We start from the raw sequence: 16,807 nt of genomic DNA on the forward strand, positions 1-16,807 counted from the left end.
ACAAATATTCTTTCCATTCAGTTCTCTCAGTCCATCAGTATTACTGCATGAACTTGGCCTTACCAGTTCATTCCATATAGAATTTTTATGGAAGTGTTTATATCATTTGTAGACTAAAAATTTACTGTAATATTGCTTTTGATCATAGCCCTAACTGAGACAGTAATTTGTCAAAAAAATCTCAGAGGAATCTGACTCCTGGTCTGCAGTAGAGAAATTATGTGGGATTAAACGCTGTTTAAATTTAGGTTGACAGCAGCACTCATGGGCAGGAACACTCATCTTGTTCCTATACATTGATTCACACACATATGGCGTCCTTACTGTAAACTGCATTCATGGTTTATGAGCTATGTAAGTTATTATAATAGGTTTCCTTGGTCTAACTATTTACAGTTTTCTATCAAACATAATTTACAAAGGTCAGGGATAGGTCTTAATCTATAACTAAAAGCAGTTTAAAAATATCTTATAATGGAAATCATCAGTGAGAGGTTATACTAATTCTATTTGGGGTATTAGCCCAGGATCTGTGCCACAATAAAATATTTATAGTGTTAAAAGGACAGAAAAGAAGGCTAAAACTTGTATATTACTGTAATATACTGTTTATATTGCTGTTGCATAAAGTGTGTGGTACTTAAATGTGTTAGGGAATTAAAATATATGCTTGCTTCCTGTGAATTCATGTAGAAGTGTTCTGTTTGGAGTATGTGCCTGTGGCTTTAGGACAACACAACTTGAATTTTAAGGTCATATTGGATAACAATTAACAAACCTCTGATGTGATGATTGTAATCACATGTTAGTTTTATTCAACCCAGAGCATAGAATTTTATATCCTTTAATAGCATCCATACTAATGCATAGCCAGTGATACAATATCAGGAGTAACAGAAGTAGCAGCTACTGGCAGTTACTGGGATCCAGCTCTTAAATACAGTAATTTTGGTATGCTTTGTGCTCTTCTTTTCGTAGTTTAGTGAATATTTCCCTGTAACAGTTGAAAAGTTGATTTTGGTAACATTTTCCAAAGAATAATTACAACGGTGGAGTAATTGTTATGGAAAGCCCAGGTCAAATGCCTGAGGCCAGTAGTCTATATCAACGGTCACCAACCAGTGGCCTGTGGACCTCTGACGATCCATGAGAAAATGTTGGCTGTCTCCAGGGGTTCTGCCACAAATCAGCATTGTGGCTGGTGTATACCGCCCAATGTTGTTCAGTACTGTCAGCAAGCATTGATACCCGATGCCTCCTCTGTAGTTCCAGCTCTTGTGAACTCAGAGGCAGGCACCAGGAGTAGTGCAGAGAGCGGGAGGGGAAGAAGGAGGGGACTTCCAATGGAAAGGCTGATCACAGACTGTGGGAAAAAGCATGGAGCTCGAGCACATGGCTGAAAGAGAGGTGAGATCTAATGAGTCTGTGTAAGGCAGCAGTGTAATGCAGAGTGCAGTGAAAATAGGGGGACAGAGAGCTGGACAATTGTGTATATAAGGCATGTAAAATTCACGTTAGTGGTCTATGGGGTTCAAAATTGTGAGTTTAGTGGTCCATGAGGTCCGAAATGTTGGCAACCACTGGTCTAGATTTTGCAGTAAACATTTTGTGCCCAAGGATGGTAACACAAGCTTAGAGTCAGTTATCTTTGGTCAATATATACCATGTCGTGTCCACAACAAAGAAGACAAAGAAAATTGAAATCCAAAATCCAGTTGGGTTAGGGATTGAAAGCACAACAAGTATGCTTCTAATGATTATGTTTACATACAGTAAATATTCTGGCAACTTTCTTCAGAATGAGTGAGGTTAAAATAAGATGAGGTTCAAATAAGTACGAATAATGTTCCAGTGCTCCCAGCACAAATGCATAAGAATGGAAACATGGGATGATGACCGGATAATAAAACATTTTGAACATCCTGTAAATCTTTGAATGTCTAATCACAGTATTTTGATCCAGAGAAATGATCTGCTACACTTTAGGGAGTCAGGAAGTTATTTCCCCCCCTCCCTTGAAGTTCTTTTTTCTCCCTTGCAACTAAATTGGCAAGAGTTGCCCAGAGGGTTTTGTTGTGATTTTCTCTGGAGCAAAACTGTCAGGCCCCGTACACACGACCGAGGAACTCGACGTGCCAAACACATCGAGTTCCTCGTCGAGTTCAGTGTGGAAGCCGCCGAGGAGCTCGGCGGGCCGACTTTCCTCATTGAACAACGAGGAAATAGAGAACATGTTCTCTTTTCGGCCCGACGGGTTCCTAGCTGAAAAGTGTACACACGACCAAGTTTCTCGGCAGAATCCAGCTCCGACCGAGTTTCTGGCTGAATTCTGCCGAGAAACTCGGTCGTGTGTACGGGGCCTGAGAATTGTAAGGATCTGAACTTGATCAACATCAAACTTTTTTTTTTAAACATTATTAACTGTGTAACTTGATTAGTATAAGCACCACCCATTACCACTCTACGACCATTGTGAGTAAGGTACCAGGTACAAGACTGCTTGGGGGGAGCACACTTTCCGGCACAGATACCAGTCCAGTGATGCAGTGACAAAACAGTAGTGTGTTTATTGTGCTATTTACAAGTCCATTTACAGGTGCTGCACAGTGTTCCACAAAAAAAAAAAAACAGTTCAACAACAAAATCCTAGCCATATAATGGCACTAACTACACACAATGTTTTTTTACTCACACTGACCACCAACTCTATGGCATTGTTTGCTCCCACCAATGCCAGGGAATTTTCTACTCCCACTGGCCACAGTCTGGTCCCTGTAAAGTTTGAAGGACAGTAAAACTCCAGAGCACTGACTGTGTTTCCCAGGTGAGTCTAAAATTGCCAAAAGGGAGAGGTGCAAAACCTGAACTGGACAAAGGCTCAGAGATCTCTATTTTCGCTTTCACTTGGGCCTGCCTGCCAGTTTTTGAGACCTGACCAGAAGGTCTATTCATTGCTAAAGATAGGTGGATGTAAATGGACTCCTTACCTCCAGGTCCGATCTGGTCCACTAAAAAAAATGCAAGGGGATCCGCCCCCTTCTGTTTAGGTGGAACAGATTGGAGAGTAGTCGTGTGTAAACGGACAGCGGAGTCCATTTACTTCCAGGCACCAATAGAGCAGAGTGGGTTCTGTTCATGTCCACTCTGCAGAAACTAAGAAGACACGGATGTGTCCTCCGCCTGTTCTGCTCTGATCAGCAGGGGATCTGTGAGCCAATAGATCCCATGTGAAAGGGGCTTAAACTGTATGAGAGGAGCCTGGGAGATGTGTAAATCCTGAGCAAGACTGTTTCAGGCCCCCTTTGAGACACTCTGCTACACTCTGCAAATGACAAATAGCCTTGTTAGAATATACCGTATTTTTCGTCGTATAAGACGCACTTTTTCTTCAACAAAACTGGAGGGGGAAAGTTGGTGCGTCTTATACAACGAATACACATTTTGCCTGCATTAAAACTGCCTGGCATGTACTGCGGGCTATGGAGACGTCTCTGACCCCCCCTGCACGGCCAGGCTGTGTGTGTTTGGACTTCCCTCTCCCTCCTCCCTCCTCGCCTTGTCCCCCCCTCCCGACAGTCTAACCACGTGCTCCCCCGGCTGAGCTGAGCTTACGATACCTTTATCTATCAGTGCGGGCTGTGCTGTGCCTCCTCATGTCTCCCCGTCAGATGTAATCCTTGCTGGGCAGTGGACAGTCTCAGCACAGAAGAAAAAAAAAACGGCTTTCTGAAATACACCCCCCATCAGCGGCTCCTACTAGTTTAGGAGGGGGTGTGTTACTGCTATAATCTTCCCCGGCCTCTTCTCTCTGATGTGGGAGTGCAGGGACTTTTTTCTCAGTTTCGGGCGCATGCGCACTGCATCCTGCGCCCTGCGCCCGAACCGATGCAGTTGCTAATTCTCCTTCCCTGGCGGAGTGATCTGTGTCTAAGAGAGTGTGAGGCAGACGGCGGCAGGCAGCTGACAGGATTCTGAGGCAAAGGAAGAAGAATTTGTCAGGTGTGGGTCAATATAATTAAATACAAAGTGCATACCTTATACGATATATCACACAAGCAGATAGTAGGTTCTCTCTCACAGTGTGTTACTTGACATGGCTGTTGGGTTTTGATTTTGTAGCTAATTGGTCATAAGTTAACAAGTTCAGCACCCGACAGCCATGTCATGTAACACACTGTAACAGTGCCAGCCATGATGTGCCTGTGTGTTATAATGCTGATGATTTTAAACTCCCTGTGTTGCATTTTGCTGAGTGGAGTGGGCTGATGACAGGTTAGTGTAAAAAAACTATCTGTCCATTTACACCTGACTGCCCTCCAATCCAATCCGCTAGATGGAGGGGAACGGATCCCTTTCCGTTTTGTTTAGCGGATCGGATTGGAGTTAGGCAGGCAGTGGCGGCTGGTGCTCAAAATTTTTGGGGGGGGCACAAACGAAAAAAAAAAATTGCAGCCTCACTGTGCCCATCAAATGCAGCCACTGTGCCATCAATTGTCACCACTGTGCCATGCCATCAAACGTAGCCACTGTGCCATCAATTGTCACCACTGTGCCATGCCATCAAACGCAGTCACTGTGCCATCAACTCGCACCACTGTGCCATGCCATCAAACGCAGCCACTGTGCCATCAATTGTCACCACTGTGCCATGCCATCAAACGCAGCCACTGTGCCATGCCATCAAACGCAGCCACTGTGCCATCAATTCGCACCACTGTGCCATGCCATTAAACGCAGCCACTGTGCCATGCCATCAAACGCAGCCACTGTGCCATTAATTGTCACCACTGTGCCATGCCATCAAACGCAGCCACTGTGCCATCAATTGTCACCACTGTGCCATGCCATCAAACGCAGCCACTGTGCCATCAATTGTCACCACTGTGCCATGCCATCAAACGCAGCCACTGTGCCATCAATTCGCACCACTGTGCCATTAAACGCAGTCACTGTGCCATGCCATCAAACGTAGCCACTGTGCCATCAATTTGCACCACTGTGCCATGCCATTAAACGCAGCCACTGTGCCATGCCATCAAACGCAGCCACTGTGCCATGCCATCAAACGCAGCCACTGTGCCATCAATTGTCACCACTGTGCCATGCCATCAAACGCAGCCACTGTGCCATCAATTCGCACCACTGTGCCATTAAACGCAGCCACTGTGCCATGCCATCCACTGTGCCATCAATTGTCACCACTGTGCCATGCCATCAAACGCAGCCACTGTGCCATCAATTCGCACCACTGTGCCATGCCATTAAACGCAGCCACTGTGCCATGCCATCAAACGCAGCCACTGTGCCATTGTCACCACTGTGCCATGCCATCAAACGCAGCCACTGTGCCATCAATTCGCACCACTGTGCCATGCCATTAAACGCAGCCACTGTGCCATGCCATCAAACGCAGCCACTGTGCCATCAATTGTCACCACTGTGCCATGCCATCAAACGCAGCCACTGTGCCATCAATTCGCACCACTGTGCCATGCCATTAAATGCAGCCACTGTGCCATGCCATCAAATGCAGCCACTGTGCCATCAATTCGCACCACTGTGCCATGCCATTAAACGCAGCCACTGTGCCATGCCATCAAACGCAGCCACTGTGCCATTAATTGTCACCACTGTGCCATGCCATCAAACGCAGCCACTGTGCCATCAATTGTCACCACTGTGCCATGCCATCAAACGCAGCCACTGTGCCATCAATTCGCACCACTGTGCCATTAAACGCAGCCACTGTGCCATGCCATCAAACGTAGCCACTGTGCCATCAATTCGCACCACTGTGCCATGCCATTAAACGCAGCCACTGTGCCATGCCATCAAACGCAGCCACTGTGCCATCAATTGTCACCACTGTGCCATGCCATCAAACGCAGCCACTGTGCCATGACATCAAACACAGCCACTACCCTTTAATTGTTACCACTGTGCCCTTTAATTGTCACCGCTGTGCCCTTTAATTGTCACCGCTGTGCCCTGTAAAGTGCCCCTTTCACCCCCCCCGCCCGGCACTTACGGTACCTTTACTGGAGTCAGCCATCCACGTCCCTCGATGTCTTCTACCGCCCTCGATGACGGACCAGGGGCAGAGTTGAGGGTGGGGCTGCAAAAGGGGCCCCGCCAGGTAGGCTGTACGGGGCCCCATGATTTCTATCAGCGGCACCTGACTGTAACAATCTACCGTATGCTGCCCTGAAATGTCCGCACGTCTGCCCCTCCTGCTCCATACGTTCCGCCTCCTCCGGCCAATGTTTACTGTGTGCTGTGCTCTGCTCCGCCCCGCTCCTACTTGATGTGATGCCCATGATTGATGGGCAGAAGAATTGATCCGCCAAAGCTCTGCCCCCCAAATGCCAGGGGGAAGACACCACCCTCCCTACCTCCGCCCCCACTTCGCCTACTACTCTATTGGATGCCCATGATTGATGGGCAGAAGAATGGCTCCACAAGAGCACCAGATGAAATATGGCTGGATAAGAGAGCACCAGATGAAATATAAGGGGGGAGGGGAAATGAAGAACATATTGATAATATTGACAGTTCTTTCATTTCTGCATTTCTTGCAGAAAATTACCGTTACCTCCTTTTCAAGATGTCTAAGCAGAAGAGACTGGCATATAAAGTTGCTTTCAAGCTGGAAGTAATCAAATTTGCTAAGGAGCATGGAAACAGAGCAGCGGAGAGACACTTCGGGCCACCTCCAACTGAGAAAATGATAAGGGAGTGGAGGAAACAGGAGGATCAGCTCCAAAAGTTGGATAAAAGCAAGCACACCTTACGTGGACCAACTGCAAAGTGGCCAGAGTTAGAGGTAGAAGTGAAGGAGTGGATCACACGTCACCGGCAAAATGGACTTTCTGTCTCAACAAAAATGATAATCTATGAGGCCAAACGCATTGCTGTGGAGAAAGGCATCCAGGATTTTACCGGATCACCATCATGGTGCTATAGATTCATGAAGAGATCTGGCCTTTCTATGCGCACCAAAACCAGAATTGCACAAAAAATGCCAAAGGAGTACGAATCAAAGATTCTGTCTTTTCACAAGTTTGTTATTGATGCGAGGAAGAAGAATAACTTTGAAATTAGCCAGATTGGGAACATGGATGAAGTCCCGCTAACGTTCGATGTGCCATCTAACAGAACCGTAGATAACAAAGGAGCCAAAACCATAACCGTAAAAACCTCAGGGCATGAGAAAACCCACTACACGGTTGTGTTGTCCTGCTGTGCAGATGGTACCAAACTGCCTCCGATGTTGATCTTTAAAAGGAAAACATTCCCAAAAGAAACAATTCCACGGGGAGTCGTCGTGCACATTCATGATAAAGGGTGGATGGACGAAAATGGCATGAGGCTGTGGATTGACAAAGTGTGGTCCAAACGTCCTGGCGGGCTTCTGAAGAAATCTTCCTTGTTGGTGCTTGACCAGTTCAGAGCACACATTACGGAAAATACTAAAAAGAACTTTAAGGAAGTTAAGACCCAAATAGCGGTGATTCCTGGTGGTCTTACCAGCCAGCTGCAACCTCTGGACGTTTCTATTAACAAACCGTTCAAAGTTCTGATGCGAGAGGAGTGGAACACCTGGATGGCAGCTGGGAACCATGATCTTACGCCTACTGGGCGGATGAAGAGGCCCACTATCACACAAGTGTGTGAATGGGTTAAAAGGTCATGGGACTCCGTGAAGGAGGACATTGTTGTAAAATCCTTCAAGAAGTGTGGCATTAGTAATGCCTTGGATGGAACAGAAGACAACGTCTTATTTGACACCAGTGAGGAAGAAAGTGATGACAATGACTGCGTGGATCTGTCCTTCCTCATTTCTGATAGCAGCGAAGAAGAGGAATTGTTGGGGTTCGAATAAAAACATTACAGCCTTATTTTTGTTACTTTCACTGTTTACTGACTTTACTGACTGTTAATGAGAGTAAAGATAGTTCTTAATATGTTACATGGTTGACATAAAATTGTTCTTAAACTGCTGTTAACTTTATACAGTTGATATAAAATATTTTACTACAGTATTTGGTTCAGAATCTTTTTTTTTCTAGATTTTCCTCATTTAAAATTGGGTGCGTCTTATATTCCGGTGCGTCTTATACGGCGAAAAATACGGTATATCTGGTGCTTCGTTATTTTTGTAGTTATGGAACCTGCACTTCAACATTTTCTTTCAAATATTTACTTATAATTACCAATATTTAAATTTCAAAATCAAATAATAACATTGTAAGGTGTTTTTCCTATTACTGTTTCAGAATGAAAATGTTTTCACCAAAGACGAACTTCAAAAAAAGCAATGTTCCTGCGGCGAGAACAAAGGAAGTCACAAGGTAATTAGTACTACTTATCTGGAGATATCATTTACCAGTAAATATTACTGTAATGATACAGATCCCTGGTGGCTTGCTTAATTTTCTGTTTTGCATGGTTGCTGTTTAGAATTCTTCTAGATTGATTTGATCTGGGCCTTCCCATGTTGTATACTTGCCTGTGTCCATTGTGATGTTTCAGAGAGCTATGTGTGAAGTGTAAGGAACCTGAGTTACTCTTGCAAATGTATTAGTTGTTTAATCAGTGAAGATATATGCCCAGTGGGTCAGGCAAACTGAGAAAGATTCAGGATTACCTTTCAAATGGGCCTTCAGTCTTTAGGGGGAGTTCTGCCCCCAGGATCCTGGGTCCTGTTCTAGGGCCCTAAGCATTTGGCCTAAATGATTGACAACTGAGAAGCAGCTGGGGCCTAACCCATACTAGCCAAAAGTAATGGGCTACGAGCTGGGGGTCACTGATTAAAACTAGGACCTTCAGCGGGCTATTGCTACAGGTCTATTGCCACATGTTTCAGAGAAAACACAGGAACCTCTGCAAGGTTTGGTGCTCTTTCAGTCTGTGGTGAGTGAGAATCAGTGGGGAAAAGTCTGTGCATCCTTTCAGGGACTGTTAGCTGAGAGAAGCTGAGATTCGAATATGTCTCTGGGTATTCTGTCTAATAATGTTGCCACCATTTTATGTGCGATAAAGCTAAAGTGAAGCCATTCATGAACTGGACTACTTGTTTTCTACATTTTGAGGACTTAAGTGGAATTTACTAGTGACAAGGTGTATGTTTTCTAATTGTGGATGATGTGAAACTCTGAGTGGAGGGATTGCTAGAGAGGTTCACAGAGAATAGTCCCATACTCCAAAAGAGACTCAGCTTTTTTTTTTTTACCATATAGGTGCAATTTATTTATCATTAGTCTGTTATTCTTGACTGAAGCTACAGGCATGCATACTTTGGTGTCCAGTCAGACATATCCTTCCTCATGCTAAAGTATTATTTTTATTATACACGATTTATATAGCGCCAACAGTTTACGCAGCGCTTTACAATGTACAGGGGGGACAACACAATTGCAGTACAGTTCAATACAAAAGGTACAGGAGGGCCCTGCTCGTAGAGCTTACATTCTAAAGGGAGGGGGTGGTGGTACAAAAGATAATAGCTGCAGAGACTGATTTGATGGGGTGACTGGGGAAGGGAGTTCCAGAGGATGGGAGAGGCTCTAGAGAATTCCTGAAGGCGAGCATGGGAGGAGGTAACAAGGGAGCTAGAGAGCAGGAGGTCCTGGGAGGAGTGGAGGGGACGATCTGGACGATATCTGCAGATGAGGTTGGTATTGTAGATGGGGTCGATGTTGTTAATGGCCTTGTATGTTATGGTTAGCATTTCGAATTTTACACGGTGGGGTAGGGGCAGCTAGTGAATCGATTGGCAGAGAGGAGCAGCAGTCACAGATCAGTTAGTGAGGTGTATTAATCCATATACATATGTGCTTGTGTCAGGACCTGAATCACCTAATGGTGGCACTGTGGTTCCCACTGTTGGGTTTATGTTTTATTTTGCTTTGCACATGGTCTGTTGGTGTTGGACAGATGTTTTGTGCATTAATAAACATTATTTTACCCATACTCAGTCGGATCCGAGTTTTTCTGAAGTTTAGCACACTGATCTTGTCATCTCTACTGCTGTTGGTTACCTGCATTTGGTATCCCTTGCATAACACAGAAGCCCACTAATGACCAGATCAACTGCCTTTGGGAACTGGACGGTATCTGCTCATAGTTTTTGCTGTCCTTTAATGTTAAGATGCATCCAGAGGAGGTTAAATGTTGCATGTTATTGACATTAAAGGATAAAGATCTTTTGTGCAGTTGTTAGAGGTTCAAATGGTGACTTGGTTGGGGACCCGACTGACATTTTAACTGAATTCCAAACATACTTCTCAACCCTGTATGCCCTGATTTCGCCATATGACCCGTTGGCCTTGACGGACTTGCTGGGGAGCCTGACCCTTCCGAGGCTGTCCGAGGTTGATCGGACGGCTCTGGATGCCAAGATTACCAATAAAGAGATGGGCTCTGCAATTTTTGCCTTCCCGCCAAATAAAGCGCCTGGCCCTGACGGGTTCCCGGGCTTACAGCATTACTGGATTGTTGTTTACAGAAAAAGATGCTTCCGGCCTCAATGCTTGATGCTTATATGATTTTACTGCTTAAACCAGGCAAGGACCCGCTAGAGTGATCTTCATACAGACCCATTGCCCTGTTGAATATGGATCTTAAAATTCTGACCAAAGTGTTGGCGAGGAGACTGGCCGCTGTAATTTCCTCTCTGACGCCCCTTGCGTCCAGCGTACGAAGCCACATTTCAGGTGTATCTTGCATTAAGAATCAGGCGCATAGATACGACGGCGCATCTGTGCACTTACGCGGCGTATATCAAGATGCGTAAGTGTTACCTGAATCCGGCTATATGTCTTTAAAAAAAAATGCAATAAAAAGAATGAAAAAAAAACGAAAAAAAAACATCTTTTGTGCAAAAGTGGTCTATTTCCACGGTAGCTTTAGCAGTTTTCTACCTTAACAAGCCATTTATTTCAGTCTCATGTCTTGCATGGGTCTTATGTCAGTACACATGCATAGAGCACTTTGGTTGCAGTGCTGGACTGCCTATCCCTTGTGTAAGAAGAGTTTGATTGGCATAGCCTTCAAGGGACAGCGTATCTTTGAACCAGTGGCGGTGCGTCCATAGAGGGCGCCGGAGCGCCGCCCCCTCTCGCTCTCGCACCACCACTGTATACAATACATAGATTCATGCATTGCATGAATCTATGTATTGCCGCTGCCGCCAACTGTTCAGATAGGCGGCCCCCTGGCGAGCGCCGGCCATCTGAATAACGGCAGCTGGTTGGCTGTGGAAGTGCCTATCAGAGCCAGCGGCACAGTGGCAGCATTTTACAGGGAACAGTGGCGAAAATTGATGGGCACAGTGGCGACAATTGATGGGCACAGTGGCGACACTTGCTGGGCACAGTGGCGACACTTGCTGGGCACAGTGGCGACAATTGCTGGGCACAGTGGTGACAATTGATGGCATAGTGGCGACAATTGATGGCATAGTGGCGACAATTGATGGGCACAGTGGTGACAATTGATGGGCACAGTGGCGACAATTGCTGGGCACAGTGGTGACAATTGATGGCACAGTGGCTGTGTTTGATGGCATGGCATAGTGGTGACAATTGATGGGCACAGTGGTAACAATTGATGGCACAGTGGTAACAATTGATGGCACAATAGTAACATTTGATGGCACAGTGGCTGTGTTTGATGGCACAGTGGCTGCGTTTGATAGCATGGCATAGTGGCTGCATTTGATGGCACAGTGGCTGCGTTTGGCATGGCACAGTGGTGATAATTGATGGGCACAGTGGTGACAATTGATGGGCACAGTGGTGGCAATTGATGGCACAGTGGTGACAGTGGGCACAGTGGCAACAATTGATGGCACAGTGGCTGCGTTTGATGGCATGGCACAGTGGTGAAAATTGATGGGCACAGTGGCGATACATGATGGCACAGTGGTTGCATCTGATGGCATGGAACAGTGGCAACAATTGATGGCACAGTGGCGACAATTGATGGCACAGTGGCTGCATTTGATGGGCACAGTGGCTGCATTTGATGGGCACAGTGGCTGCATTTGATGGGCACAGTGGCAGCATTTGATGGGCACAGTGGTTGCAATTGATGGACACAGTAGCTGCGTTTGATGGGCACAGTGCGGCTGCAATTGTTTTTTTTTTTTTCGTTTGTTTGCGCCCCCCCCAAAAAAGGAAAACACTGCAGTATTTCATAGGAAAACTACTGGGAAAAAGGCCGCCGGGAATTCCGGCAGGAAAAAAGTAACATGTTCTCATTTTTCCCACCGGGAAAACTGCCATGGAGCATACAAACAGCCAGTTTTCCCGGCCAATTAGAGTTTTTGACCTAAGCAGCTGCCTTATGCCGCGTACACACGATCAGATTTTCCGATTAAAAAAGTCAGATGGACTTGTTTCATCTGAAATTCCGATCGTGTGTGGACCCCATCTGACTTTTTTTTCCATCTGAGTAAAAAAAATAGAACATGTTTTAAATTCTTCCGATGGAAAAAAATCAGATAGGAAATTCCGATCGTCTGTGTGGAATTCTGTCGGAGAAAAATCGACGTATGCTCAGAATCAAGTCGACGCATGCTCGGAAGCATTGAACTTAATTTTTCTCGGCTCGTCGTAGTGTTTTACGTCACCGTGTTTTGGATGGTCAGAATTTAGTCTGACAGTGTGTTGAATACAGCTTGAACGGAATTCCGATGAAAAAATCCATTGGGTTTTAGACCATTTGATACTCCGATCGTGTGTACGCGGCATTAGACTAGTTTTTTGGATCCAAGTATTTTTAGCCAATACCAGTAGATGTATGGCCATTATGGATTGTTAAATGATACCTGTAACGGTCAGGGGTTAACGCCGTTTACGATATTCCATTCCACCAACCCAAGACAGCTTATCCGACAATCCACAATCCAGCAGACAGGACCCTTTCCATTCCCCAGAAGGACGAGACACACGCTCTGTCTCTGGTTCAAACGAATGAATACTTTAATGGTACACTCAGCTTGTTATATACAGTTGAAACTAAGAGTAGACAATGACTCAACACTACCCACCACTTTACACATTTTTTTAGATAATGACATTCAGGTGAGTTAATTACTACTCATTACCCAGACGGTCTGGCTCTGTGACAAGTTATCCTCACCTGTTACACAAAACACATTCCTTTACTAAACATAATTGACATGCTAATTCCCTACCCCTGAAAGGTCAGACTTTCTGGCACTGAATCTAGAGGAGTTAATTACTACAGCTGACAAGTCACATTCCACATCTATTATCAACAATATCTTCACACAAAACAGTGTCATTAGCATACACAATGAAATATCTTAGGAGCAGACGTAATTAGCACAATGGACAACAGAATGCAATCACAGCAAGCCCCCTTACTACAACCAGGTGGACTTAATTAGCATCTCAACAGTCTATGTTACACATTGAATGAATCACACTCTATTGACCTGTTGAAGTCAGAATAAACCACTTGTAATTTTTCAAGATCTCCTGCAATACATGAATTATCATTAATGTCCCATCTCCTGTAATCCAAGATATCAGTTCTCAGTCATCCTATGCCCCTAAGGGACATAGGATGACCCTAGACCCAAGAGTCATTGGTGAAGCTGTCACAGGAGTACCCCACATCCTTCAAAAGTCTCTGGGTATCACGGGCCATTCCGTTACAATACCTATGGTAAAGAGGTCTGAGTCTTGCAGTGTCTGAAGTTAGTAGTGACGTTAGACTGGTATTTTAGATTTTTAGACAATACTAGCTGATCCATAATAGATATTTTACATTTTATTGCTTGTGAAGTGCTGACCACTTGTTTGATACCATATAAAAAAAGATGAAGATACTAAATTTGAGCTCACACTTACCTGACCTCAATTACTTTACTTTGTATAGGATCGAAACTCAGGACTTTCCGGTAAACCTCAGTGAACTGCATTGTTTTTGTGCAAGGAAAAAAAAATCGGAAAATATTAAGGGAGTTATCGTAGGAAGTTATGGAAACAGCAATTATCATTTTCAGATAATGTTCAGAAATGGCAGGCCTGTGCTTCTATTTTGAATGTTTTTCTTAAAATGCATCCTGCTTGTTGTAGAAATTGGGTTTATAGGCTCACATTGTTTATCGTAAGGCAGATTATTAAATATTTATGTTTCTTTTATTGTTGCAGTGAAATGAAAAAAGAATACCCAATGGATTCTGAGGTGCCTAGTAATCTTCAGGGAAAGATAACTTTATCTAACAGACCAACTGTTGGTTGTATTAAATACTCAGGTACGTACAAAAACATATTAAGCGTTGCACAATATATAACTGAGAAATTTAGATTACTTGTATTTCTAATAAGCCATTGTAAATCAGTGCCATGCTGATGGATTTATACTATTTAAAAAAAATAAAAATGATCCCCAAATATTACAAAAATCCTGACAAGCAATGGTTTCAAATGTGACTGTTTATTATGAAGTGTAATTAAAAAGTCATATGCACCACATTCCACCATGGTATGCCTCTTTACACCTTCGAACACCATTACTGCTTTTTTTTGTTTGCATACTTTTTTGAAGTTGTCTTCAGTCTGGTCACATGACATTCCTGTGGGGGGGTTAGTTCCAATGTCACTAATGACTCACCCCCCCCCCCCCATCACCACCACCGCCAAATGTGAGTGCGATAATTACAGATTTTAATTTGTTTTTTTTAATACAATTTTACACAATGGGAGCTTCCTTTTTCTATCCCTCTCGATGGTTGGGGCTTTTTAGACTGTCAAGGTTCTGTTGACTGGAATCAGCAGTCAGGAAGTGGGTGTCATAAAGCGAATGAGCTGGTTTATAATCTGCTAATGGTGACAGAGCAGTTTGGGAGCAACATATACTGAATTCACAAGTGGTGGAATAAGCACTTTCTTTTATCACAATCATTTGTGGTTGTTGGGACTGTTTGGCACATTTTATGGACTTTGTATTCTGAGTTATTAATGGTCATTTATTTGGATATTAGTGACTTTTAGCACATTTAGCAGATGTATAATAATACATATATTTTTGCACTTTAAGTTGATGCTATTCACATTGACATACATAAGTGTTTTGCAGTATTTTATACTTTTGGCTTCTGTGTGCACTTTATATGAATTGGATGTTTTTTATATATCTATGTATTTATGATTGCACTTGTACTTTATTCGCACATATATATATATATATATATATATATATATATATATATATGTATGTATATATATATATATATATATATATATATATATATATACTGTAATTGAGGTAATGATTATTAGCCAGATTCACGTAGGCGGGCACAACATTAGGCAGGCGTAGCGTAAGTTAGAGAGGCAAGTGCTGTATTCACAAAGCACTTGCCTCCTAAGTTACGGCGGCGTAGCGTAAATGGAGCTGGCGTAAGCGCGCCTAATTCAAATGAGGATGAGGGGGGCGTGTTTTATGGAAATGGGTGGTGACCCGACGTGATTGATGTTTTTTATGAACGGCGCATGCGCTGTCCGTGTACATATCCCAGTGTGCATTGCTCCAAAGTACGTCGCAAGGACGTATTGGTTTCGACGTGAACGTAAATTACGTCCAGCCCCATTCACGGACGACGTACGCAAATGACGTTAAATTTTCAAATTTCGACGCAGGAACGACGGCCATACTCAACATTGACTAGGCCAGCTATTTGTTCGACTAACTTTACGCCGGAAAAAAGCCATACGTAAACGACGTAAAAAAAATGCGCCGGACACACGTACGTTCGTGAATCGGCGTATCTGGCGTATCTGGTTTCCAGAATACGCTTAAATTTACGCCGGCGTAGATTCAGAGTTACGACGGCTTATCTACTGAAACCCTACCTGAATCCAGCTATATAGGTAGAAAATAGGAAGGATTATTTCACACATTGGGATATAGTGTAGAGCGCTGTTCACTTACCTTTGCACACATTAAAACCTTTAGTACTTGTTAGGATTAGGTGAAAAAGTAAGGACTTTCTGCTCTGAAATGGTTCTTATTGTGTTTTTTTATGTATTTTTTCATGGTCAGCTATGTCACAGGATGTATGCAACAAATGACCTTTGTAACCTGAATACTGTATTTTATAAGAACCTCATTTTGAAAATGAATGGTGACGTTGAGCTGATTTATAAACCCTTAATACACCATGATATGTATGCAATATACAATGGCATGATGTGGACGTGATGAGCAATCACTGGCCTTACCAAAAATAGTTCTGTACTGTACACAGTCATTAATGTCATGCCAGCTGGATAAAACTAGGAAGAAAACACATATGCTTTTCATTTCCTTGTTGTTATTTTAAGATTGTTATATTTCTTTTCCTTGCTTTTATCATTTGGATAAATGATCCCAAGTATGCTGAGTTAACATTTCTTTGTACTAGAAGTAACCATGATTTTGCCTGCAACAGTGCCCAAAGTGAATTGCTTAACCACTTCAGCTCTCACGCCTGTATACTTATTTTGGACCAGGGCAATTTTCATATTTCAAACATTAAAAATCCTACCTTGCAGTGAAGCTGCACCCAAACTGCAAAATTTAACTCCTTTACAGTATGTCTAAGGTATTTGGAAAAAACATATTTTTTTACCCAATCCTCTGCTCCTGCTAGAACGGTCCCCACAGCCTCTTCTCTAATGCACTTTGGTGGTCTAGGGTCCTCTGATGTCATCAAGACTAGGTCCACAGACCTACATTGGACATGAGACGCTGAAAAACAGTCCACCGCTGGAGCCAGGTCAAGCACCAT

At 43.8% G+C, this 16,807-nt stretch overlaps 1 protein-coding gene across 1 annotated transcript in view; it reads left to right on the plus strand.

Annotated features, from left to right (window-relative positions):
- WDR27 (WD repeat domain 27) overlaps nucleotides 1-16,807 on the plus strand; it is a 453,976-nt gene that overhangs the window by 166,067 nt on the left and 271,102 nt on the right. The window contains exons 15-17 of the mRNA XM_040350915.1: nucleotides 8,277-8,351; nucleotides 14,187-14,294; nucleotides 15,370-15,375. Coding sequence (XP_040206849.1) covers nucleotides 8,277-8,351; nucleotides 14,187-14,294; nucleotides 15,370-15,375 — 189 coding nt within the window. The remainder of the gene's footprint in view (nucleotides 1-8,276; nucleotides 8,352-14,186; nucleotides 14,295-15,369; nucleotides 15,376-16,807) is intronic.

Source organism: Rana temporaria, chromosome 4 (assembly GCF_905171775.1).
Source record: "Rana temporaria chromosome 4, aRanTem1.1, whole genome shotgun sequence".
In the NCBI taxonomy this organism is placed as follows: Eukaryota; Metazoa; Chordata; class Amphibia; order Anura; family Ranidae; genus Rana; species Rana temporaria.